This window comes from Schistocerca americana, chromosome 3, assembly GCF_021461395.2.
Source record: "Schistocerca americana isolate TAMUIC-IGC-003095 chromosome 3, iqSchAmer2.1, whole genome shotgun sequence".
NCBI classification, from domain to species: domain Eukaryota; kingdom Metazoa; phylum Arthropoda; class Insecta; order Orthoptera; family Acrididae; genus Schistocerca; species Schistocerca americana.
In genome coordinates this window covers 573,757,535-573,782,208 of record NC_060121.1, presented here as the reverse complement: position 1 = coordinate 573,782,208, position 24,674 = coordinate 573,757,535, and the positions used below count along the sequence as shown (strand labels likewise).

At 42.0% G+C, this 24,674-nt stretch overlaps 1 protein-coding gene across 1 annotated transcript in view; it reads right to left on the bottom strand.

Moving 5' to 3' along the window:
* The window catches only part of LOC124606232 (fatty acyl-CoA hydrolase precursor, medium chain-like), a 97,260-nt gene extending 84,276 nt beyond the window's left edge, over window positions 1-12,984 (bottom strand). The window contains exons 1-2 of the mRNA XM_047138208.1: window positions 12,872-12,984; window positions 1,779-1,913 (exon numbers count right to left, since the gene is read on the bottom strand). Of these exons, the coding sequence (XP_046994164.1) occupies window positions 1,779-1,913; window positions 12,872-12,934 (198 nt within the window). The 5' untranslated portion in view covers window positions 12,935-12,984. The remainder of the gene's footprint in view (window positions 1-1,778; window positions 1,914-12,871) is intronic.
* Window positions 12,985-24,674: the final 11,690 nt, after the last annotated feature.

Sequence of the window (24,674 nt, the reverse complement as noted above, 5' to 3'; positions counted from 1 at the left end):
TTACTGCCCCAGGTTCCATGAAAGCCCAAGTGAATGTCTCCACATACTATAGGACCGTCCCAATCGTCAGGTGATCGTAATGGCAGTCCATAATTCGAGCAGCCGTTCGCCTGGATGATGGCGTATCGGGATACGACAGCCGACCTAGCGGAATAAGAAATGTGATCCGTTCGACCAGTCCTGCAGCAGCATTGTAATCTGACAAACAAAAAGGTGAAGCATCCATATGACGTGGCTAGATTTCCAAATAACTTTGTTGACGTACCTGGTGTATAAATTACTGTCATTGCAATTCTCTTTGACGGGTAGAATGGCTACAGAGTGCAACAGTTTTATTCGTGTTCAGTGTTGCAATTAGGGCTGATGGCGTTTATAAGGAACCTGGACAGCGTCAGGTATTATCACTGTGAAGGATAGTGGTTTGAGACAGCGTTATCAACACCAAAAAGAGTTTCAGAGAAGCTTAACCGGCGTCTCCATTTGGCCAGCTGGTAAATCGAGGTGTATCAAAATTTGTAGGCCATTCAGATGTGTCAGTTGCGCGACATTGGACTGCATGGGAATGTTAGAGGAGACAAACACGTTGTCAAGATTCTGGTCAGCCACGTCTGATCATCGAGCACATCGTAACCCTATAACACCGGCGCCTGCCATCCAGGAACATCCTGCAACTTTTTGTGTCATCTCACATCCTTGGCCGACAGCAGTCGGTCTAGGGACTTACTGCCCAAAGCTTAGGCTACCGTCAACAGCACAATACCAACGGTACTGTTCGGAGTGGTAGCATGACATGGAAGCATGAACTGCTGAATAATGGTGTCACGTTTCCTGCAGCAGCGAATCACGGTTCTGCACTACCCCAAATAACCATCATCAGCGAGTATGGTGGCGGTCAGGTGAGAGGTCATCATCTTCTAGCGTCTTAGAGGGGAACAGTGGCGTTACTGCTGGCATCACGATACGGGGAGCCATAGGGTATGGCTTTAGTTCGCGGCTGCTAATGATTGAGTGAACACTGACGGCACTATGGTGGCTCATGGACATCGTGCGTATTCGTGTTTTTTCTTTCATGCGACAGCATATTGATACAATTTTTTGTCAGTACAGTACGTGCCCAGACATGCTACGGGCCGCTATGAACTGTCTGCGTCATGTTGTGGTGCTCCTGAGGCCAGCGAGGCCCCCAGATCTGTCCGCAACGGAAAATGTGTGGGTCGAGCTCAGACAACAACTCCGTCCTAGACCCAGTACCCAGGTTATCAAGGACTATTACAACAGTTGCGGAGCGGCTTGCCTCAGGAGTGAGCGCAACAGCTTTAAGACACTCTTCCCATCCGATTCGGTGTGTGCATCCAGGTTACATCGGCTGCAACACCAATCTGCTAACTGGGCTCATATTACGAGGTTGTTTGATAATTGGACTTCTTTAAAACAGTGAAGGTTCATGTCGTTCCTCCTCCCCTTCTGAGTGCTTCACCTTTTTTTCCACACAGTGTACGTCTCGGACCGACGTGGTACAATCACGTGAGAGTCGTTTCAGAATATGCCTGAGAGAGGTGTGAACGTCAACCGAAAGGTGCGGCATACTTAGATGCGTCAGATGATGGGTGATGTTCTTGAAACGGAAATAGCTGCATCAAAGACCAATACCGACTCTTTAATCTCAAAGAGGGTTCACTATTTGTTCTACTGCAACCTAGGAAAGACATCTTCGGTAGACATAATTTGTTACTTTGTGGAATAAAAGTTACGGTGTCGTTCACACAGTGGGTACTCACCTGGAACCGCAGCTCTCCAATTGGAGGCTGAGCATACGGGATGCCCAGGAAGGCCGTGTAGGACGTGTTGTAGAGGCTCGTGGCCGTGGTCCCTCTTAGAGTGCCCTGCTGCACAGTCACCAGCACGTCCTCCGCCTGAAATAGGTTCAATTTTTGTTGGCGAACATAACCTTACGTGATTTAGTGTACTCAAAAATGTGGCCACAGAATTATTTGTTAGGAAGAATGCAACTGTTCTTCAGATTTACGTTGGAGATGAAACTGACATAAGAGCATTTTGAAACTTGTTGCTTCAAAATTATGTTCAGATTGGTTGTGTGGCAAATTGTTTCGCGAACGATGAAGATAGTTAACAAACAGTATATTTTTTCACACGGTCCTTAGTGTGCACTAACAGTCATTGGAGTCGTTTAGACCGAACAGATACGCCTAACACACATCAGCAACCCCTTGTGGAAGACGTTGAAACTGCGTACGCGGAAGGAAAACCTTTTACAATCATGGAGGTGCCCAATGTCAGTCTGAAGAAACGCGGAGCGTGTAATGGAAACTGACAAATAGCAAGTGCACACAGAACGGCGGCTCTGGATTTGACTACAGTTACAGAATGTAGCACGTGTTTTGTACTTTAATAAATCATCAGAACTTGTTCTTATTGTGTTCTTCAATCTAAAGAAAGGTTTGATGTAACTCTGTACGCTAATCTATCCTGAGCAAACCTCTTCATCTCTGCATAATCAACGAAACCTACATCCATCTGATTAATGTATTCAAACCTTGTATTCCTCTACAATTTATCCCTCACACTTACTTCGATTACCAAACTGTTAATTCCTTGATGCCTCTGGATATGTCCTATCCTCTCACCCCTTCTTTTAGTCGAGTTGTACCATACTTTTCTTTCTAACCCCAATTCGATTCATTACCGCGTCATTAGTTACTCGTACTACACACCTAAACTGGAGTACTCTTCTGTAGCATCGCATTTCAGAAGATACTGTTTTCTTCTTGTGTGAACTACTTATCGCCCATGTTTCATTTCCGTACAAAAAAGTGTTTGTAACATATAAATTGATTTTAGACGCTAGCAAATTTCTGGTTTCCAGAAATTCTTTTTGTGCTGTTGCCTGTCTGTATTTTGTATCTCTCGACTTTAACCATCGTCAGTTATTTTGCTAGCGAAATAGCAGAATTCTAGACTTCCTTTTGTGTATCATTTCGTAATCTAATTTCCACATCGTCTCCTGATTGAACTCGACTATGTTCCACTAATATTTTTCAAGACACTTTCCCACCCGTTCAACTGCTCTTCCTAGTCCTTTGCCATACCTCACAGAATTGCAATGTCGTCGGGAATCCGTAAAGTTTTTATTTCTTCCTCATGAACTTTAATTCCTTGGTTAAATTTCTCCTTAGCTTCTTTTACTTCCTAATCAGTGGACAGACTGAATACCATAGAAAAGAGCATAAAACTCCTAGTCTTTCCCTCCTCAACCCCTACAGCCTTTCACGCCCTTAGGTTCTTACAACGGCAGCCAGCTTTCTGAATACGTTGTGGACAACTGTTCACTCCCTGTACTTTATCCCTGGCACCTTCAGATTATAAAAAAATAGTATTCTAGAAAACAGCGTCAAAAGCTTTCCCTGAATGTACAAATGCTATAAAGATTGGTTTTCCTTTCATTAACCTACCTTTTAAGCTAGTTGCTAGTATCAGTATTGCTTCGCGTGCTCCAGTATTTCTCCGGAACCCAAACTGGCCTTTCCTGTGATCAGAATCCACCGACTTTTCCATTCATTTATAAATTATTCGTGTCAATATTTTGCAACCATTATTTATTAAACTGCTGGTTTGATAATATTCACACGTGTCAGCACTCACCTTCTATAGAATAGGAATTAATAAATTCTACAGTTACATCTGCATAAACATGAATACTCAATAATTCATACTTCAGTGGCTTGCAGAGGGTTCATCGAACAACCTTCAGACTCTTTGTCTACCGTTCTATTCTCAAACAACGCGCGGGAAAAACGAACACTTAAATATATCCTTTTAAGCTCTGATTTCGCCCTTTCTACATGGGTGTCAACAAAATAATTTCGTTTTCGGGGGATAAAGCTGATGACTGAAACTTCGTAAAAAATTCTCTCCACGACGAAAAACCCCCAAGTTTTAACGATTGCCATCCCAGCCCTCACCCCATATCCATAATACTCTCTCGTAATAATACAAGACTAGTGTCCTTTTTTTGAACGTTTTTGGCGGCCTCTGGTAAGTATCCCATAAAAGACAACACTGCTCTAGCCGGGGAGGGCAAGCGTTGAGTAGGCAGTTTCTTTAGTAGATCCATTGCATCTTCCAGGTATTCTGGCAATAAAACACAGTCTTTTATTCGCCTTCCCCACAACATTATCTATGAGCTCGTTTCCAATTTAAGTTGTTGATAATAGATATATTGTAGGTATTTAGTTGAACTGAAAGCCTATATATTTGCGTTATTTGTAAGCGAAATTTAACCGATTCCGTTTAGTACTGATGCGGATGATCTCACACTTTTCACTACTTACAGTCATTTGGTAGTATTTGCACCAAGCAGATGTCTTGTTGAAATCATACAGTATCTCACCACCCTGACTTGGTTGAGCATGTGAACGGAATTGAGAAAGCAATGCATAATCATCAAATGTTATATTACGCCAATACATCATGCTTTTTATGTGGAGCCACTAGTATGGCGATGGAAAGCTGCTAGCACGTGTCATGCATCACATTTTAATGTCTGATGCACCACATATGAAGCATGCCTTTTCCTGATCCTGACATGGTGCCTGTGCATTGGTTGTGGTGGCCATGATGGCTCATGGAGCAGATCTACACAGCAGGACGAGTACTGTCTCCGCGTAAAAATAGGTGTAGGGGAGCTGAATAAGTAAATGCTCAGTCTTAAAATACGATATCATTTATTCGTAATCCAATGTAAAAGTATTTGTGGATTATTTGAAACACACAAACATTTGACTCGGTCTTCAAAAAATGGTTCAAATGCCTCTGAGCACTATAGGGCATAACATCTGAGGTCATCAGTCCCCTAGAAATTAGAACTACTTAAACCTAACTTACCTAAGGATATCACACACATCCATGCCCGAGGCAGGATTCTAACCTACGACCGTAGCGGTCGCGCGGTTCCAGACTGTAGCGTCTAGAACCGCTCGGCCACGCCGGCCGGCTGAATGGGTCTTCAGTTGATGAACAGTTTTACCCTTTGAGATTTCGGATTTATGCGCTTTTAAAGATTTCACCCACGTACAAAACATTTTCACGGCCTTTCGACTGTGTGATGATAGTTTCGGCGCGATGTCATATTATTTTCAAGAGAAGTTCGCTCAGTATCCCAGTCCTTCCCATGGCAAAATTGAGTCAATCATACAGTGGCTCATTGGCTCCTAGCAAATTGTACTACACTAAACGGTATGGGTGAAACAACGATTGTTAAATAGCATGACATGAAATAGCATAGCTCATCCATTGTTAGATAATGCAACGAACGCAACATCCTTAAACACAAAGTGGCCAAACTTATTTTGAAATTGCTGCGCATCCAATACGGTGTTTCAACTCAGAGGCACTCTCGTAAAAATGCGTACGCGTGTGCAATAACTCTACATTTGTACTATACACTGAACGATTCGTCTGAGATATGAGTTGTTTATGAGACAGTCAAGCAGTTACAATGCATATGCTGCGGTGCGTGGAGAGACGTTTTTTGATAATTCAGTTTAAATATCTGTAATTACAGTTCCAGTTTTCACTGCCTCTTTTCTACTGAACGGTCTATCATCGCTATGGACTATAATTCTTTAAACTTCTGTGGACTGAGCATGCATCCAAATTCATCGCGGCCGGTCGCGGTGGTCTAGTGGTTCTAGGCGCGCAGTCGGGAACCGCGGGGCTGCTACGGTCGCAGGTTCGAATCCTGCCTCGGGCATGGATGTGTGTGATGTCCTTAGGTTAGTTAGGTTTAATTAGTTCTAAGTTCTAGGGGACTTATGACCACAGCAGTTGAGTCCCATAGTGCTCAGAGCCATTTGAACCAAATTCATCGCCTTCATACTAAGAAGAGCAGAACTTTGGGTACATGCCATAAAATAGACTGACATTGTTATTGCTCGAGTCAAGCTATAAGTTACCTACGGGAAAAAGCTCAGAATTTATGTACACCATAGAATTGCTTAGTTTACGTTGTCAGATTCACTTTTTCACGCTTGTAAAGTTCCTATGACCGGAAGGTTACTGGTAACTGAGCACCTGCATACAACACACGTAAAAGTATCAAATGCTCTTCATCTAATACAAATATGTGAGACACTTACACTCTAATTCACCCAGCAAAATATTTTCGTTTTCCTTCACGCCAATTGTTATTAATGTATATTATCCATAAACCTTTGATCCAAAAACAGTTCCTGTTTATCATTCCTAATCAACAAAGAACCTCATAAACATTTTGATTGGGATACATGCACTAAAGTGGTCACTTACTATCGATCTATAAACCATCCTGCATTTAGTAAATCATTCAGGTCGGTAGTTGATGTCGATGCTTATGTGATTCTAACGTTTCTTGTATAATAGATCTCAATACCACTAAGTTTATACCAGGTGTTACTTTTAAATGAGGACATTGAAATATCTCGAAAACTACACATCGGATCGAAAACAGTTATGATTCCAATTTATCTGTCTCGGAGGTGGCCATCCAACGATACACACTTAACACACCATTGCACCCTGTGCATGGGTGGTGGGGAGCAAATTTGAAATCTTCAATGGAAACCGCCGTTTTTATTGCAGATTACGATCTACGGCAAGATTTGCAATACGTTATGTCTGAAGCATTTTCTTCAGTTCGCAACAGAAGTCGCTGTAACCGGAGGAATAGAAACGGGTACACAATCGTAATTTCCGACATGCTACTCGAGGCCCTTGAATATCCAATGGCACATGGGACCTCACCTCCACCATGCGAGGATAGGAACGGGCCAGTATTCCATAACTTGTAATTCGAAACCCCAGTCGCAACGTTGTATTCCTCCTCCACATAGAACAGAGGATCGCTGCAAGCGCCACCGCGGCCGTGTAGCGCACTACGACGATCATGACACGCAGTGCACTGCGACTGGTTGTGCGGTAGCGTTCTCGCTTCCCACGTCCGGGTTCCCGGGTTCGATTCCCGGCGCGGTCAGGGATTTTCTCTGCCTCGTGATGACTGGGTGTTGTGTGATGTCCTTAGGTTAGTTCGGTTTAAGTAGTTCTACGTTCTAGGGGACTGATGACCATAGATGTTAAGTCCCATAGTGCTCAGAGCCATTTGAACCACTGCGACTGGAGTTCATGTATCGTGCAGGAGAGACGCTCAGTAGCTCGGTACGGGCTTTTGTTGAAGTTTCGAGAACATACCTTCAGCGAGAAGTCAAGCAGTATACTGCTCCCTCCTACGTATATCTCGCGAAGAGACCATGAGGATAAAATCAGAGAGATTAGAGCCCACACAGAGGCATACCGACAATCTTTCTTTCCATGAACAATACGAGACTAGAATAGAAGAGAGAACCAATAGAGGTATTGAAAGTACCCTCTGCCACACACCGTCAGGTGGCTTGCGGAGTATGAATGTAGATGTAGATGTAGGCGTAGAAGAGGTAGCGTCTCTAAAAATACCGTAGTTGCGCAGTGCTTATTGACAGCACAACTAGCTATGATTTGCAGAAGGCAAGTAGACGATGAATGTTGCAACCAGAGAATAAAAAAAGTACAATGTAGGAGAAATTCAAATGGTTCAAATGGCTCTAACCACTATGGGACTTAACAGCTGAGGTCATCAGTCCCCTAGACCTAGGACAGCTTAAACCTAAACTAACCTAAGGACATCACACACATCCATGCCCGAGTCAGGATTCGAACCTACGACCGTAGCAGCAGCGCATTTCCGTACTGAAGCGTCTAAAACAGCTCGGCCACAGCGGCCGGCGCAGGAGAAATGTTGTGGCTGTTGTTGTCTTGTATGCCGAGTGTTTTGCAAAGAAATCTCACTCGTGTTCGTTCTTTTACGAGGTTGTGAACGCCTTTATGTATGATGGCAGCGTACGGACCGCCAAAAGCAATAGTGTTAGAGGAGAAGTTAATGAAATGGCTCTACTAAAGATAGTTCACCGCAACCCACGGATAAGCGCCGGGCATTTACACCGCAATTCTGGTATCCCCATAGGTAATAGTACTGTTACAATACTGCATTGCCATAAGTATCATCCATACCATGTATCACAACATCTAGAACTTCATGCCGTCGTCTTCCATAATCTGGTAGTGTTTCCTGAATGGGCACGTCAAAAAATACAAACGAGGTACTATTTTCGGATGAGTCAACATTCACAAAACATGCTAGTGTTAACCGGTATAATATGCATTTCTCAAGTATAGACAATCCTCACTGGTTACGGCAACTTGATTAAATGGTTCAAATGGCTCTGAGCACTATGGACTTAACATCTGTGGTCATCAGTCCCCTAGAACTTAGAACTACTTAAACCGAACTAACCTAACGACATCACGCACATCCATGCCCGAGGCAGGATCGGAACCTGCGACCGTAGCGGTCACTCGGTTCCAGACTGAAGCGTCTAGAACCGCACGGCCACACAGGCCGGCGCAACTTGATCGTTAGCGTGCTTTGTCGGTTGACGTATAGTTAGGCATCATGAGTAACAAACAAATTGGTATTTTATCGGCGACACGTTAAATTGAAGCAAATATTGAAAGTTTTTGGAACAGGAACTACCATTACTACCGCAGGATGTTGCTGTGGACATTCGAGAACTACGTGGTTTCAGCATGACGGCTGCCTAGCGCGTTACGCGATTGAAGTACGGGAGATATTAGAGCCTGTTTACTCTGGTCGGTGTATCAGCAGAGGTAGCTGCATTGACTGGACCTCTGTGTCGCCGGATTTGAAGCCACTGGATTTCTCTATGTGTATTTAAAACGTAAGTTGTATCAGCAGGTGCCAACAGCCGGGAAGAAGAGGTCCAGGGACCCACATTCACGCATTCTACATCTACATCTACATTTATACTCCGCAAGCCACCCAACGGTGTGTGGCGGAGGGCACTTAACGTGCCACTGTCATTACCTCCCTTTCCTGTTCCAGTCGCGTATGGTTCGCGGGAAGAACGACTGTCGGAAAGCATCCGTGCGCGCTCGAATCTCTCTAATTTTACATTCGTGATCTCCTCGATAGGTATAAGTAGGGGGAAGCAATAAATTCGATACCTCATCCAGCAACGCACACTCTCGAAACTTGGACAGCAAGCTACACCGTGATGCAGAGCGCCTCTCTTGCAGAGTCTGCCACTTGAGTTTGCCAAACATCTCCGTAACGTTATCACGCTTACCAAATGACCCTATGACAAAACGCGCCGCTCTTCCTTGGATGTTCTCTATCTCTTGTCAACCCGACCTGGTACGGATCTCACACTGATGAGCAATACTCAAGTATAGGTCGAACCATTGTTTTGCAAGCCACCTCCTTTGTTGATGGACTACATTTTCTAAGGACTCTCCCAATGAATCTCAACCTTGTATCCACCTTACCAACAGTTGATTTTATATGATCATTCCCATTCCACTTCAAATCGTTCCGTACGCATAATCCCAGATATTTTACAGAAGTAACTGGTACCAGTGTTTTTTCCGCTATCATATAATCATACAATAAAAGATTCTTCTTTCTATGTATTCGCAATACATTACATTTGTCTATGTTAAGGGTCAGTTGCCACTCATTGCACCAAGTGCGTATCGGCTGCAGATCTTCCTGCATTTCGCTGCATTTTTCTCTGTATACTATATCATCACCCGCTAAAAGCCGCATGGAACTTCCGACACTATCTACTAGGTCATTTATATATATTGTGAAAAGCAATGGTCCCATAACACTCTTCTGTGGCACGCCAGAGGTTAATTTAACATCTGTAGACGTCTCTTCATTAAGAAAAACATGCTGTGTTCTGTTTGCTAAAAAGTCCTCAATCCAGCCACACAGCTGGTCTGATATTCCGTATGCTCTTACTTTGTTTACCAGGCGACAGTGCGGAAACTGTACCTAACGCCTTCCGAAAGTCAAGGAAAATGGCATCTACCTGGGAGCCTGAATATAATATTTTCTGGGTCTCATGAACAAATAAAGCGAGTTGGGTCTCACACGATCGCTGTTTCCGGAATCCATGTTGATTCCTACAGAGTAGGTTCTGGGTTTCCAGAAATGACATGATACGCGAGCAAAAAACATGTTCTAAAATTCTACAACAGATCGATGTTAGAGATATAGGTCTATGGTTTTGCGCAGCTGCTCGACGACCTTTCTTGAAAACTGGAACTACCTGTGCCCTTTTCCAATCATTTGGAACCTTCCGTTCCTTTAGGGACTTGCGGTACACGGCTGTTAGAAGGGGGGCAAGTGCTTTCGCGTACTCTGTGTAGAATCGAATTGGTATCCCATTAGGTCCAGTGGACTTTCCTCTGTTGAGTGGTTTCAGTTGCTTTTCTATTCCTTGGACACTTATTTCGATGTCAGCCATTTTTTAGTTCGTACGAGGATTTAGAGAAGGAATTGCCGTCCGGTCTTCCTCTGTGAAACAGCTTTGGAAAAAGGTGTTTAGTATTTCAGCTTTACGCGTGTCGCCTCTGTTTCAAAGCCATTATCGTCCCAGAGTGTCTGGATATGCTGTTTCGATCCACTTACTGATGTAACGTAAGACCAGAACTTCCTAGGATTTTCTGTTAAGTCGGTACATAGTATTTTACTTTCGAATTCACTGAACGCTTCACGCATAGCCCTCCTTACGCTAACTTTGACATCGTTTAGCTTCTGTTTGTCTGAGAGGTTTTGGCTGCGTTTATATTGCCAGTGAAGTGCTCTTTGCTTTCGCAGTAGTTTCCTAACTTTGATGTTGAACCACGGTGCGTTTTGCCCGTCCCTCACAGTTTTACTCGGCACTTATCTATCTGAAAGGCATTTTACGATTGCCTTGAACTTTTTCCATAAACACTCAACATTTTCAGTGTCGGAACAGAAATTTTCGTTTTTGTCTGTTAGGTAGTCTGAAATCTGTCTCCTATTACTCTTGATAAACAGATAAACCTTCCTCCCTTTTTTTTATATTCCTATTTACTTCCACTACTGCAACGACCTTATGATCACTGATTCCCTGTTCTGCGCTTACAGAGTCGAAAATTTCGGGTCTGGTAGTTATCAGTAGGTCCAAGATGTTATCTCCACGAGTCGGTTCTCTGTGTAATTGCTCGAAGTAAATCTCGGATAGTGCACTCAGTATAGTGTCACTCGATGCTCTGTCCCTACCACCCGTCCTAAACATCTGAGTGTCCCAGTCTTTATCTGGTAAATTGAAATCTCCACCTAGGACTATAACATGCTGAGGAAATTTATGTGAAATGTAGTCCAGATTTTCTCTCAGTTGTTTTTCCACTAATGCTGCTGAGTCAGGAGGTCGGTAAAAGAAGCCAATTATTAACCTAGCTCGGTTGTTGAGTATAACCTCCACCCATAATAATTCACATGATCTACTGAATGAAATAAACAATCTAATGAGTTCAGAATATGGATTGAGAGTAAACCGAAGAAAGACGAAGGTAGTGGTAAGTAGAAGAAATGAGAACAGCGAGAAACTTAACATCAGGATTGTTGGTCACGTAGGCAGTAAAATAACCAATCACGGACGGAGCAAGGAGCACATCAAAAGCCGACTAGCAATGGCCAAAAGGGCATTCCTGGCCAAAAGAAGTCTAGTAGCATCAAACATAGGCCATAATTAGAGGAAGGAATTTCTTAGAATGTACGTCTGGAGTACAGCGTTGTATGGTAGTGAAACATGGACTATGGGAAAACAGTAACAGAACTGAATCATTTGAGGTGTGATGCTACAGACGAATGTTGGAAACTAGGTGGGCTGATGAAGTAAGGAATGAGACGTTTCTGCATAGAATCGGAGAGTAAAGGAATATGAAGAAAACACTGATAAGGAAAAGGGACAGGATGATAGGACATCTGTTAAGACATGAGGGATTGACTTCCACGGTATTAGCGGGGGCTGTAGAGGGCAAAAACTGTAGAGGAAGATAGAGATTGCAATACATCCAGCAAATAATTGAGGACGTAGGTTGCAAGTGCTAATCTGAGATGAAGAGGTTTTCGTAGGAGAGGAATTCATGGCGGGGCACATCAAACCAGTCGGAAGACTGATGACCAAAAAAGAAATGTAGACATGAAGAATAAAGATGTTGACTATTAATGACGTTTATTTTATTAAAAATGTTCGAAGAGTTTTTAGAGTGAAACTTAAGAAGCATTACTCTTCAGCACGCCCTTGTACTTTCTACTTGTGTCTTATTGGGAGCGAGGAGCAGAGAATAAACTTAATCTCTGCTTTGATTAAATAATCAATCCGCCAATTTTCAATTCCTTTATTATAGTTTATCTGTTAAAGTTTTATACGGTAATAATTCGGTCACAAAAGGTCTTTAGTTGCAACTCATTGTGATATATTAAAATAGTCTCTTCAGTAACATAAACATCATGGAATACCTTCTAGAGGTCACAGTACAAATAAGTGCCAGTTTACCAATACAAAGAGCCATGGTTGATTCAAAGGCTGTCCAGAGGTTTATTGTGACATTTTCTCTTCTCTTCAAGAAATAATTTATTAATTTGAAAATGTCGTTCAAACAAACCTTCTGGTTATTGATAGATTTGTCTGAAGTAAATGAGATGCTCATTTATCAGAAAAAGTACTTGTAGGAACTGAACATATTATAAGTTGGCTCTTAATATTGACCAAGTGAAACAAACACATATCATTAAATACGGTAGACTTTTCATTACATAATAAAAAGATATTTAAAATTAGGGAGGTACCACTCGAGATTTGAAAATGATCAAGGCCGTATTTCGCTCTTGATCTTCGATTTTTTTCACAATGACCTACAATGAATATGGGTAAGAGATAACCATTACCTGGATGACTGTGGCGAAAGCGAGCAGCAACAACGCTATGATTAGTGACCAATCAAACTGCATCGCGGTGGCTGTAGCGCAGGTTCCAAGCAAAGCAATACAATCACAGTAGGCTACTCGCCGAATTGAATCAATACAAGTCGGTTTGTAACCCAAGGACATCAGCAAAGTGTCCGATAAGATTGCTTTAATTGCCGTGTGTTGCCACAGAAGATGTAACACTGTGCTCTGATTAAGGAGTCTTACTACCGGGAAATGAAATTAGATTGCTATTAGAGAGGTGACGAAGCGGTTAAGACTTTTATTTCCTGTTCGGTTTAAGTACCTGCCCAGACAAACAGATCTATATATTTCTTGATTGTCTCAAACCTCTCAAGGGAAATGGCGGTATGGATGTTTTGCAAAGAAGACTGTCGATTTCCTTTCTCATCTTTCCCCAACTCGCGCTTGGGCTCTACGTCGTTGTCACTGGGTGCTAAACCCTAATGTTTCTCACGGGCGATGAAATCAACATACGCTATACTGTCCGCTATGACCATCGCCTATGTTCGACTTAAACGTGGAATAAACACTCACAGAAGGCAAGTAGCAGCACTAGCAAGTGAGGGCTTGTCGGGCACACGCGGGAAGCATGGCAGTCGTTGTCGCTACGTGGAAACGGTGCAATTTTTCTGATGTCCCAAAGAGCATGATTACTGGTTGTAGGGCGAACCACTGAATCATTTCAGAAGCGGCTGACTCTGTAATCCATTCGTGTGCATGGCAAAACAGCGCTATCCAAAACCGGCGACGAGGCAACTGTTAAGCACCACGGACCATAAATGACAGTGGAGAAAGACAGCTGCGGACATGTGTACGGACGAATAGGCGTGCAACTGTTGACCGCCAATATGAAACAAGCAGTTACCAAGAGTGCCTCCTCAACGACCGTTCAGCGAACGTTGCTGAGCAAGCGCCGGTTCATGCACTCGTGCTGACTGCTGTTAATCGGCGATAAAGGCTGGACTTTGCATGCCAGTACAGCAACTGAGCGTCCAATAAGTGCGGACAGGTGACTTTCTCATTTGCATCACGTTTTATGCTCTATCGGACCGATAGCTGCGGCATGTACGGCGTGAAACGTCGAAGGCAAACACACTGAATTTATCTTCAGAAGGGTTAAGGTTGGTCGGGGGACCGTTATGGCCTGGAGAATGTTTTTGTGGCATTCTGTGGGTGATTTTGTCATTATGGACGGTACGATAGATCAACAGAAGTGCGCATTCTGTTATTCTGGAACATGCACACACCTTGATACTGCTTGTTTTTCGTTGGCACTATGGCACGACAGTGCAACGTCTCATGCAGGCCGCCCTGTACGTTCGTGCTTTAAACAGCACCAAAATGAGTATATCGTGCTCACCTGGTCACCAAACTCCGCGTTCTTAAACCAATGGAAAATATTTGGAGCCACCTAGATCGGGCTGTACGTGCCGTGGATCTTGAACTAGGAAACCTAGGTAGCCTCTTCCTGCACGTCTCGAAGCAGTTCACGCTACGAAAGTTATTTTTGCAGGATTTTTAGAGGGACATTAATATGACAAGATAGAGTATGTGAAAACCAGCTCAGAACACACTGCCTATGACAACTCGTGTTACACATTATTCCCTGGCCGCTCCTGTTCGCTTTTGTGGCCGTCACAGCCAATTTCCTCTTGCAATTGTAAGGAACTTTTTGTCGAACTGATAATAATGGGCCGGTCATTCTGTAATCTTCATAAATGAGTTTCCATGGTTCCCTTAAAGTTTTTTGATTTCCCAAGATGACTGTTGTTTCCCGTCGTCTGCTGCAGAAAAGGTCGTAAAAATCCAGGTCGGGAAGCACCAGCATACCAAAGCCTTATTTTCAGGAGCAGAAAACGGCCAATGAAAAGGCCTACATTCTGGTCATGATTCTGATTGGTTGAAAGCCCTGGATGGTAAAAAGAATTACCTTACAGCACAGCGTGAGCCTGTTGAGTAACTGTACATTGTGTAGGATAGAAGTGACACACTAAGCTAGGGTTATTTTATGTCAATAAATTTCATTTGTTTACGTGTAGTTTTCTGAGTGATGGTTGTTTGTAATTCTCTCCCTGTTCACATTGAAATGTATTCCTGTTTTGTTGTTGTGACAATTACAAACAAAAAATTTCGTTCTCCTCCTGGAAAAAATTAAAAAAAATTAGAGACTACGGTGCAAAACTTTTTGAACTACCTGCGCGTGTTGCTAGTGAGCAGTAAGAGATGGTATAAACTGTTGGCGCTGTTCATATTCCAGCATGGTAATCGGATCTTGGAACCTTCGTGAAAATAGTTGGACTACTAAAGGGCCTTTCGGTTATTGGCGTTGGAATGGTGAGAAGTTTAACCCTATCTTGCGGGTTACGGCGAGACTGGTGACCCTAACTTACCTTCATTTGACACTGTAATAGAACAGACAATTACTCCGAGTCCGATAGTAAGCGTTTCCATTTAAATTTGCGGAGCGGTATCGTCCCTTAATTTTTCTGATGAGCGTAGCAGGTTGTACGGGGATTCTGGCCGCAGCCAACAGTGTCACACTGCGCTTCGTTACGGAAGGTCGGAGGCACGGAAGATGGGAACGTTTCACTTCATTAGTAATTAGTCTATCGACCCTAGTGTTTCAATATAGGTACGAATAACTTTTGTATCTTAGCTACTGAAACTCAGTGAATCGTTGATTAATTCACGTATAATGTTCCATGTTAAGCAGATTTAAGCAAGTGTAACATTTCCTACAATGAGTAGTTTGAACGGACGTCCTTTTTTTCGTTTTGGATACACCCTCCAACATCAGTGATATTTGGTGAGTGGTAGTGGGTTCTCCATTCTTCACTCATCGCATGTACATTCATGTGTTTCTTCTTTTGTAGTGATTGGATACGAGACTGCCACTTGTTTTGGTAGTACAGGAAGACAGTAGTTAGATAAATACTCTTCAGGCGGCTGCGCCAGCCTATCGTCTGTGGAGCTCAGCAGCTCATCGGCCCGCCAGGTGGCCACACACTTTGGTCGAACCCTGACCTCAGACACATCGCCGACTTGTGTTTCAACACGTGAAGTAAGGTAGATGTCGTGAGGCTTGCAACATCTTTTATGGACAGTATGATCATTCATCAAAAGAGATGGGCAGTATCAAAAGTACGGCATTTGCAAATAGCCCGCATGTTCGTTCCTTTACAAACGACAACCCAGCAGAAATGCCCGAATTTAATCCTCCCGTGTTCTAGGGAGTAGCATCTTTGATTCGTTATCAAAACGTCTTCGGTCCCGGGTTCGAATCCCGCCGCTCCATAAACTTTAATTAATAATCAGCATTGGTGGCAGAAGACTTCTCACATAAAAAGTAACTCCTCATTCTGCCAACGGCCTTGTCAAAGGAGGCAGAGAAGCGCACAGAGGTTCAAGGCACTCTCTTGTCCTACAGGTGGGAAACTGCCCCTAAAGGCGGAAGAATCAGCAATGATGCATGAGGATGCAGAAGGCAATGGAAACCACTGCATTAAAGACACGTAACGTGTATTCACAGGACATGTGGCCCGTAACTGAAGAGGTGTCATGATGATCTCTCCATTGACAAAAGATTCCGGAATAGTTCCCCATTCGAATCTCCGGGAGGGGAGTGCCAATTCGAAGTGGGGGGGGGGGGGGGGGTTGCCATGAGAAAAAGATTCAACAATCAACGTTCTACGAGTCGGGGGGTGGAATTAAGAAGACTGAACGTGGTAGGGAAACTAGAAAGTCTGAAAAAGGAAATGCAATGGCTCTATCTAGATATAGTAGGGGTCAGTGAAGTGAAGTGGACAAGGATTTCTGGTCAGATGAGTGTAGGATAATATCAACAGCAGCAGAAAATCATATAACGGGAGAAGGATTCGTTATGAATAGGAGGGTAGGGCAGAGAATGTGTTACTGTGAACAGTTCAGTGATAAGATTGTTCTTACTAGAATCGACAGCAAACCAACACCGACAACGATAGTTCAGGTATCCATGCCGACATCGCAAGCAGAAGACGAAGAAAATTGGAAATTTGTGGTAAGGTCTTATGGGATCAAACTGTGGTAAGGTCTTATGGGACACACTACTTAATCTAACTTAAAGTAACTTAGGCTATGGGCAACACACACCCACGCCCGAGGGAGGACTCGAACCTCCGACGGGGACGCCGCACGGACCGTGACAAGGCGCCATAGACCGCTGGGCTACCCCTCGTGGCAGAAGATAAAGAGATAGAGAAAGTGTATGAGGATTTTAAAACTGTAATACAGTATTTAAAGGGATGTGAAAATCTAATAGTCATTGGAGACTGGAATGCAGTTGTAGGGGAAGGAGTAGAAGAAAAGATTACAAGAGAATATGGGCTTGAGACAAAGAATGCAAGAAGAGAAAGACTAATTGAGTCCTATAACAAGTTTCAAGTATTAATAGCGAATACTCCGTTCAAGAATCACAAGAGGAGGAGGTATGCTTGGAAAAAGGCCGCGTGAGGGTTCAAATGTCTCTGAGCACTATGGGACTAGACATCTGAGGTCATAAGTCCCCTAGAACTTAGAACTGCTTAAACCTAACTAACCTAAGGACATCACACACATCTATGCCCGAGGCAGGATTCGAACCTGCGAACGTAGCGATCGCGCGGTTCCAGACTGAAGCGCCTAGAACCGCTCGTCCAAACGACCGGCCCCTTGCTGAACACGCATAGATAACTGCATCTTCTGCAGATTGAAGCGCCTAGAACCGCTCGGCCACGTTGGCCGGCGGTCGGGTGATACGGGACGATTTCAGTTACATTAGGTCATGGTCAGACAGAGATTCCGAAGTCAGATACTGGGTTGTAAGGCATACCAAGGAACAGTCATAGACTCAGACCACAAAATAGTACTGATGAAGAGTAGCCTGAAGTTTCCAAGGCATTAGTTAGGAACTATCAATACGCAAAGAAGTGGGATAGGGAATTAATAAGGAATGACGAGATACGGTTGAAGTTCCCTAAGGCTATAGATACAGCAATTAGGAGTACCTCAGTACACAGTGCAGTTGACGAGGAATGGGCATCACTGAAAAGGACAATCACAGAAGTTGGGAAGGAGATCATTGGTACAAAGAAGGTAAATGCGCAGAAACCATGGGTAACAATATAAATACTTCAATACATCGATAAAAGGAAGACGTACAAAAATTTTCCGGGAAACTCAGGAACAGAGAAAAACAAGTCGCTGAGGAATGCAATAAATAAAAAGTGCAGGGAAGCTACGCCGAAATTAACATTAAGAGTGCAACGGGAGTTCCACTGTTTAATACAGAGGAGAGAGCGGATAGGTGGAAATAATACATTGAAAGCCTCTGTGAGGGGGAAGACTTGTCTGATGTTATAGAACAAGAAACAGGAGTCGATTTAGAAGAGATAGGAGATACAGTATTGGAATCAGAATTTACAAGAGCTTTGGAGGACTTAAGATGAAATAAGGCAGAAGGAATAGATGTTATTCCATCAGACTTTCTAAAATCATAGGGGGAAGTGGCAACGTAACGACTATTCACGTTGAGGTGTAGAATGTATGAGTCTGGCGACATACCATCTGACTTTTGGAAAAGCATCATCCACGTAATTCCGAAGACGGCAAGAGCTGACAATTGTGAGAATTATCGCACAATCAGCTTAACAGCTCATGCATCGAAGCTGCTTACAAGAATAATATACAGAAGTATGGAAAGGAAAATTGAGGATGCGCTACATGAGGATCAGTTTGGCTTTAGGAAAGGTAAAGGCACGAGACAGGTAATTATAACGTTGTTGTTAATAATGGAAGCAAGACTAAAGAAAAATAAAAACACGTTCAAGGGATCTGTCGACGTGGAAAAAACCTTCGACAATGTAAAGTGGTGCAAGATATTCGAAATTCTGATAAAATTAGGGGTAAGCTATAGGGAGATAAGAGTTATATACAATATGTACAACAGCCAAGAGGGAATAATAAGAGTGGACAACCAAGAACGTAGTGTCTGTATTAAAAAGGGTGTAAAACAAAGATGTATACTTTCTCTCCCACTGTTCAATCTGTAGCTCGAGGAAGCAAGGATGGAAATAAAAGAAAGATTCAGGAGTGGAATTAAAATTCAAGGTGAAAGGATATCGGTGATACAATTTGCTGATGACATTGCTATCCTGAGTGAAAGTGAAGAACAACTACATGATCTGCTCAACAGAATGAACAGTCTAATGGTACAGAATTTGGATTGAGAGCAAATCGAGAAAGACGATGAGAAGTAGTAGAAAAGAAAACAGCAAGAAACTTACCATCAGGGTTGATGGTCACGAAGTAAATGAATTTCAGGAATTCTGCTACCTAGGCAGTAAAATAACCAATGACGGAATGAGCAAGGAGGACATCAAAAGCAGACTAGCAATGGCAAAAAGGGCATTCTGGGCAAAGAGAAGTCTACTAGTAACAAATATCGACCTTAATTTCAGGAAGAAATTTCCGAAAATGTGCGTCTGGAGTACAGCATTGTATGGTAGTGAAAGATGGACTGCCGGAAAACCGGAACAGAAGAGAATTGAAGCATTTGAGATGCGGTGTTACAGACGAATGCTGAAAAATAGGTGAACCGATAAGGTAAGGAATAAGGAAGTTCTACGCAGAATCGGAGAGGAAAGGAATATGTGGAAAACACTGATAAGGAGAAATATGATAGGACATGTGAGGGAACGACTTCCATGGTACTAGAGGGAGCTGTAGAGGGCATAAACTGTAGAGGAAGACAGAGATTGGAATATATTCAGCAAATAATTGAGGATGTAGGTTGCAAATGCTACTCTGAGATTAAGAGGTTAGCACAGGTGAGGAATTTGTGGTGGTCCGCATCAAACCAGTCCCAAGCCTGACACACTGAAAAGGGGAATAAAAGAAGTATTACCGTCAGCGGTGCTGAGAAACAGGCGAAATAGTTAAAACTGAACAAACGTGCATGGCCCGGAGGAATCCCTATCAGATTCTATAATGAGTCTGCAGTTGAGTTAGCCCGTCTTCTAACTGTAATCTATCGTAGGTTCCTCGAACAAAAACCTTGGAAAAAAGCACACTACAACAAGGGGAGTAGAAGTGATCCGCAAAACTACCGTCGAATGTACTAAACGTCTGTTCGTTGTAGAATCTTGGAACATATCCTGAGCTGAAACGTAATGAGGTGTCTTGAACCGAATGACCTTCTCAGCGCCAACGAACACGGATTTCGAAAACATCAGTCATGTGAAACTCAACTCGCACTTATCTCAAACAAAGCACTGAAAGTTTTGGATCAAGGAAGTCAGAGAGATGCAGTATTTCTTGATTTCCAAAAAGCATTTGACTTAGTACCGCACCTACGCTTATTGTCAAAAGTACGATCATATGGGGTATCAAGTGAAATTTGTGACTGGAATGAGAACATCTTGGTAGGGAGGACGCAGCATGTTATCTTGGATGGAGAGTGATCGTCAGATGTAGAAGTTACTTCAGGTGTGAATCACAGAAGTGGCTTGGGACCCTTGCTGATGATTCAAATGGTTCAAATTTCTCTGAGCACTATGGGACTTAACATCTGAGGTGATCAGTCCCTTAGAATTTAGAACTACTTAAACCTAACGAACCTAAGGACATCACACACAACCATGCCCGAGGCAGGATTCGAACCTGCGACCGTAGCGGTCGCGCGGTTCCAGACTGAAGCGCCTAGAACCGCTCGTCCAAACGGCCGTCCCCTTGCTGAACACGCATAGATAACTGCATCTTCTGCAAACGTCTGAGGTCACTATTAATATTGCCTGCAATTTTATTAGTACCCTTGCTGATCACGCATACTAATCACCTTCCAGGCAATATTAATAGTGACCTCAGATTTTGCAGAAGATGCAGTCATCTATAATGAAATACTATCGGAAAGAAGTTCCATAAATATTCAGTCAGATCTTGATAATATTTCAAAGTGGTGCAAAGATTGTGAACGTGCTTTAAATGTTCAGAAATGTAAAACTGTGCTATTCATACAACGAAAAAACGTTTTATCGTATGACTGTAACACCAGTGAGTTATCGCTGGGGTAAGCCAACTTATAGAAATACCTGCGTGCAACACTTTGAAATCAAAGGATCACATAGGCTCAGTCGTGGTCAAAGTAGGTGGTAGACTTCGGTGTATTGGGAGAATTGGGAGAATACTGGGGAAGTGGAATCAGTCTACAAAGGAGACTGCTTAAAAATCACTTGTGTGACCGATTCTAGAACATTGCTGAAATGTGGGACCCATACCAAATAGTACTAACAGGAGGTATTTAACGTATACAGAGAAGAGAGGCCGCGCGGGATTATCCGAGCGGTCAAAGGCGCTGCAGTCATGGACTTTGCGGCTGATCCCGACGGAGGTTCGAGTCCTCCCTCGGGCATGGGTGTGTGTGTTTGTCCTTAGAATAATTTAGGTTATGTAGTGTGTAAGCTCAGTGACTGATGACCTTAGCAGTTAAGTCCCATAATATTTCACACACATTTGAGCATTTTTAGAGAAGAGCGGCACGAATGGACACAGGTTTGTTGATCGGTGGGAGAGTGCCACAGAGATTGTAACCTCCCCACCGCAATTTTTTTTAAAAGAAAATATAGCAATACTTAATAGAAATGGGGGCCAAGTGTAACCTCCCCACAAAAATTTTAAAAGAAAATAACGATACTAATTAGAAATGCTGATGGACATGGCTCTATGCGTAACCTGCCTACAATCAAATGTACTGACAATGGCAACAAATGTGAAATTCGCAATCTGACTCAATTATAAATCCTTCAAAAAAATTAAAGTCCATTCAGTGACAAGAAAATTCAATTAAACCGAAATATCGGTCTTTGGCCCTGTGTAAAAACAATCAGAATTAAAGTCTTACCTCAGAATAAATGGATGTCACATATCTGCTCTTGTTGTTGCGCACCACTTGGAGGAACTACATTGCAAATAATAATATTCTCCTTTTTTTTGTAATTCTAGTGAAATTTTTCTTCAAAAAGAAGTGGAATGAAATGGGAAGTGCAACGAGATCTTTAGTTCAAAAAAAATTAAACTTTTGAGAAAATGCTTTTGAAATAAAAAATTATTATTGGGAGACTTGTTGGAGAATAATTACAATAAATAAAATTTTTCATTATCTAATGATTATATTAATTAACAGTATACCTTATTCCTCATCTTGACCATTGTTGCCGACCGCCTACATCACACAACCGCACTGGGCTGCTACTACTGACCGACCGCTCTGCATGACGACTACAGACTGAGTACTGCTCTCAACTAGACAGAGCTACAGACTCGCAACGACTGAACTGACAGACTCGCAACGACAGACTGACTGCTACTCTGCATAGCGACAACTAACTCGCAAAGACTACTACTGACTGAGAACCGCTCGCAACACTCGCGCGGTCAAGCGCATACTCTCTGGTCACAGATGCTACAATGCCTCGCCATCGCTGCTGCGTTACATACGTGTTTCATAACCCTCCACTCGGGGGGCAAAAATTTGGCAGCGATGGTGAGTCATTTGGACTTGCCAAGCGCGGCAAAATTTTTCTTTAATTAACAAAATCCTACAACTTACAGAATATTTAAATGTTGTGCACACGCACTAAGTACAAAATATATCAGACAAGGACAAAATGTGAATACTAAACATAGTAGCAAATCAGAAAAAAGTATATACAAACTTTTTGACAGATAAAGTGCACAGGCACTGAAAAAATTCTTTAGCATATGCAGAACAAATAAACAGACTGGCAAGAATAATTAGATGTAGTACATAAAGTAAATGTTGTGCACACGCACTAAGTACAAAATATATCAGACAAAGACAAAATGTGAATACTAAACATAGTAGCAAATCAGAAAAGTATATACAAACTTTTTGACAGATAAAGTGCACAGGCACTGAAAAAATTCTTTAGCATATGCAGAACAAATAAACAGACTGGCAAGAATAATTAGATGTAGTGCACACGCACTAAGTACAAAATATATCAGACAAAGACAAAATGTGAGTACAAAACATAGTAGCAAATCAGAAAAGTATATACAAATTATTTGACAGATAACAAAGTGCACAGGCACTGAAAAAATTCTTTAGCATATTCAGAACAAATAAACAGACTGGCAAAATATTATGTTGACAAGTGTACATGCACTGAAAAATGTCTTTAGCATTTTCACAACAAATAAACATAATGGCAAAAAAAAAATTCATGTCCAAAGTGCACATGCACTGAAAAATGTCTTTAGTATTTTCACAACAAATAAACATAATGGCAAACATCATGTCGACCAGTGACATAAGTGTACTCACACTGGAGTTTAGCGAATCGAAAAATGTATAACCTATGAACATAAATGATGTTACCAAAAAAAAATTTTTTCTTTATGTGACAAGAATCAGGATAGGAAAGGGAAGGATTGCATCATGGTTGTAGCACTTTAGATTGCACACAGCTGCTCTGAAAGTCCATATCTTTCCACAGTAGTACAACACCAAGTGACACAACTTGAAGTTCTTTTCCCATCAGAATTTATCAGTGTAGCCAAGACAATGAACTGTCGTAGCAATGTTCCATGTTTTCATTTTGGCAGTACATTAGGTACACCAAACAGTGGGACCATAATAATGTCTTCATCGCTCATGGTGGTGGACAGCATGTCGTGTCAACACCACACTCTTACAAGGCACACCAACGTAGAATTAGTGCAAAACCAAATATAGTGCTCCATGATCACTGGGATAAACAGGACAAATGGACATTGCAGTAATTCAGGGTAGTCAGCTTATGAGGTGAAGGACATCAAGTCACATAATATTGACAATTACAGTCTTCATGAGTAGTTTGTGGCATTCACAGCCTAGTTATTGAACATTTCTGTACCAAGTATGTAGTATTACAGAAAAATGTTCATTAATTGTTTTACACAGAATCAGTAGCCTTCTTTTCCTGGTTACAAAGCATTATGAAATAATCGCATTCTTTTCAGTTACAGAGTATAATCAAGAATCATTAACCTTCTCCTAATTACAGTTAATTAATCATTTGTCTTTAATTAATCATTTGTCTAATTACAGTTAATTAATCATTTGTCGTTAATTAATCATTTGTCTAATTACAGTTAATTAATTAATCATTTGTCATTTCAATATACTAAGAATTATTAGCCTTAATTAATTACAAAGCATTATTAAACAGTACCATAGTTAATTAATTATGTGTCATTCCAATCTATTAAGAATCATTAGTCTTTTCCTAATTACAAAGCATTATGAAACAGTCACATTCATTTCCAATTACAAAGTATGAACATTGAAAACAAGAGTTAATTAATGGCATAATTAATAACAATTTCGTTGATTGACATTAATTATTGGCACTCAGTGGCCATCAAGTATTGAATAGAATAAAACATAGTTCATCATTCAGTATTATTCAGATCATTACAACGTCATTATTAAAAATCAGTTAATTACAGTCAAATCATTAGTAATCACAGGCATTACAATAAACAGTGGCAGTTATTAGCTAGTGACAAAGCATTATTTTGAATATAGTCTCATTAAGAGGTCATTACTCGAGTGACATGCTATTCAGAGTTGACCAGTATTATTCAGAATTATCATAAACTAGTGACATTATGTGGGACTGGTAATACATTTTTTTTGGTAGCAATGCATTGCGTTGGGATCGATAATTAATTGCTGAGGCATAAT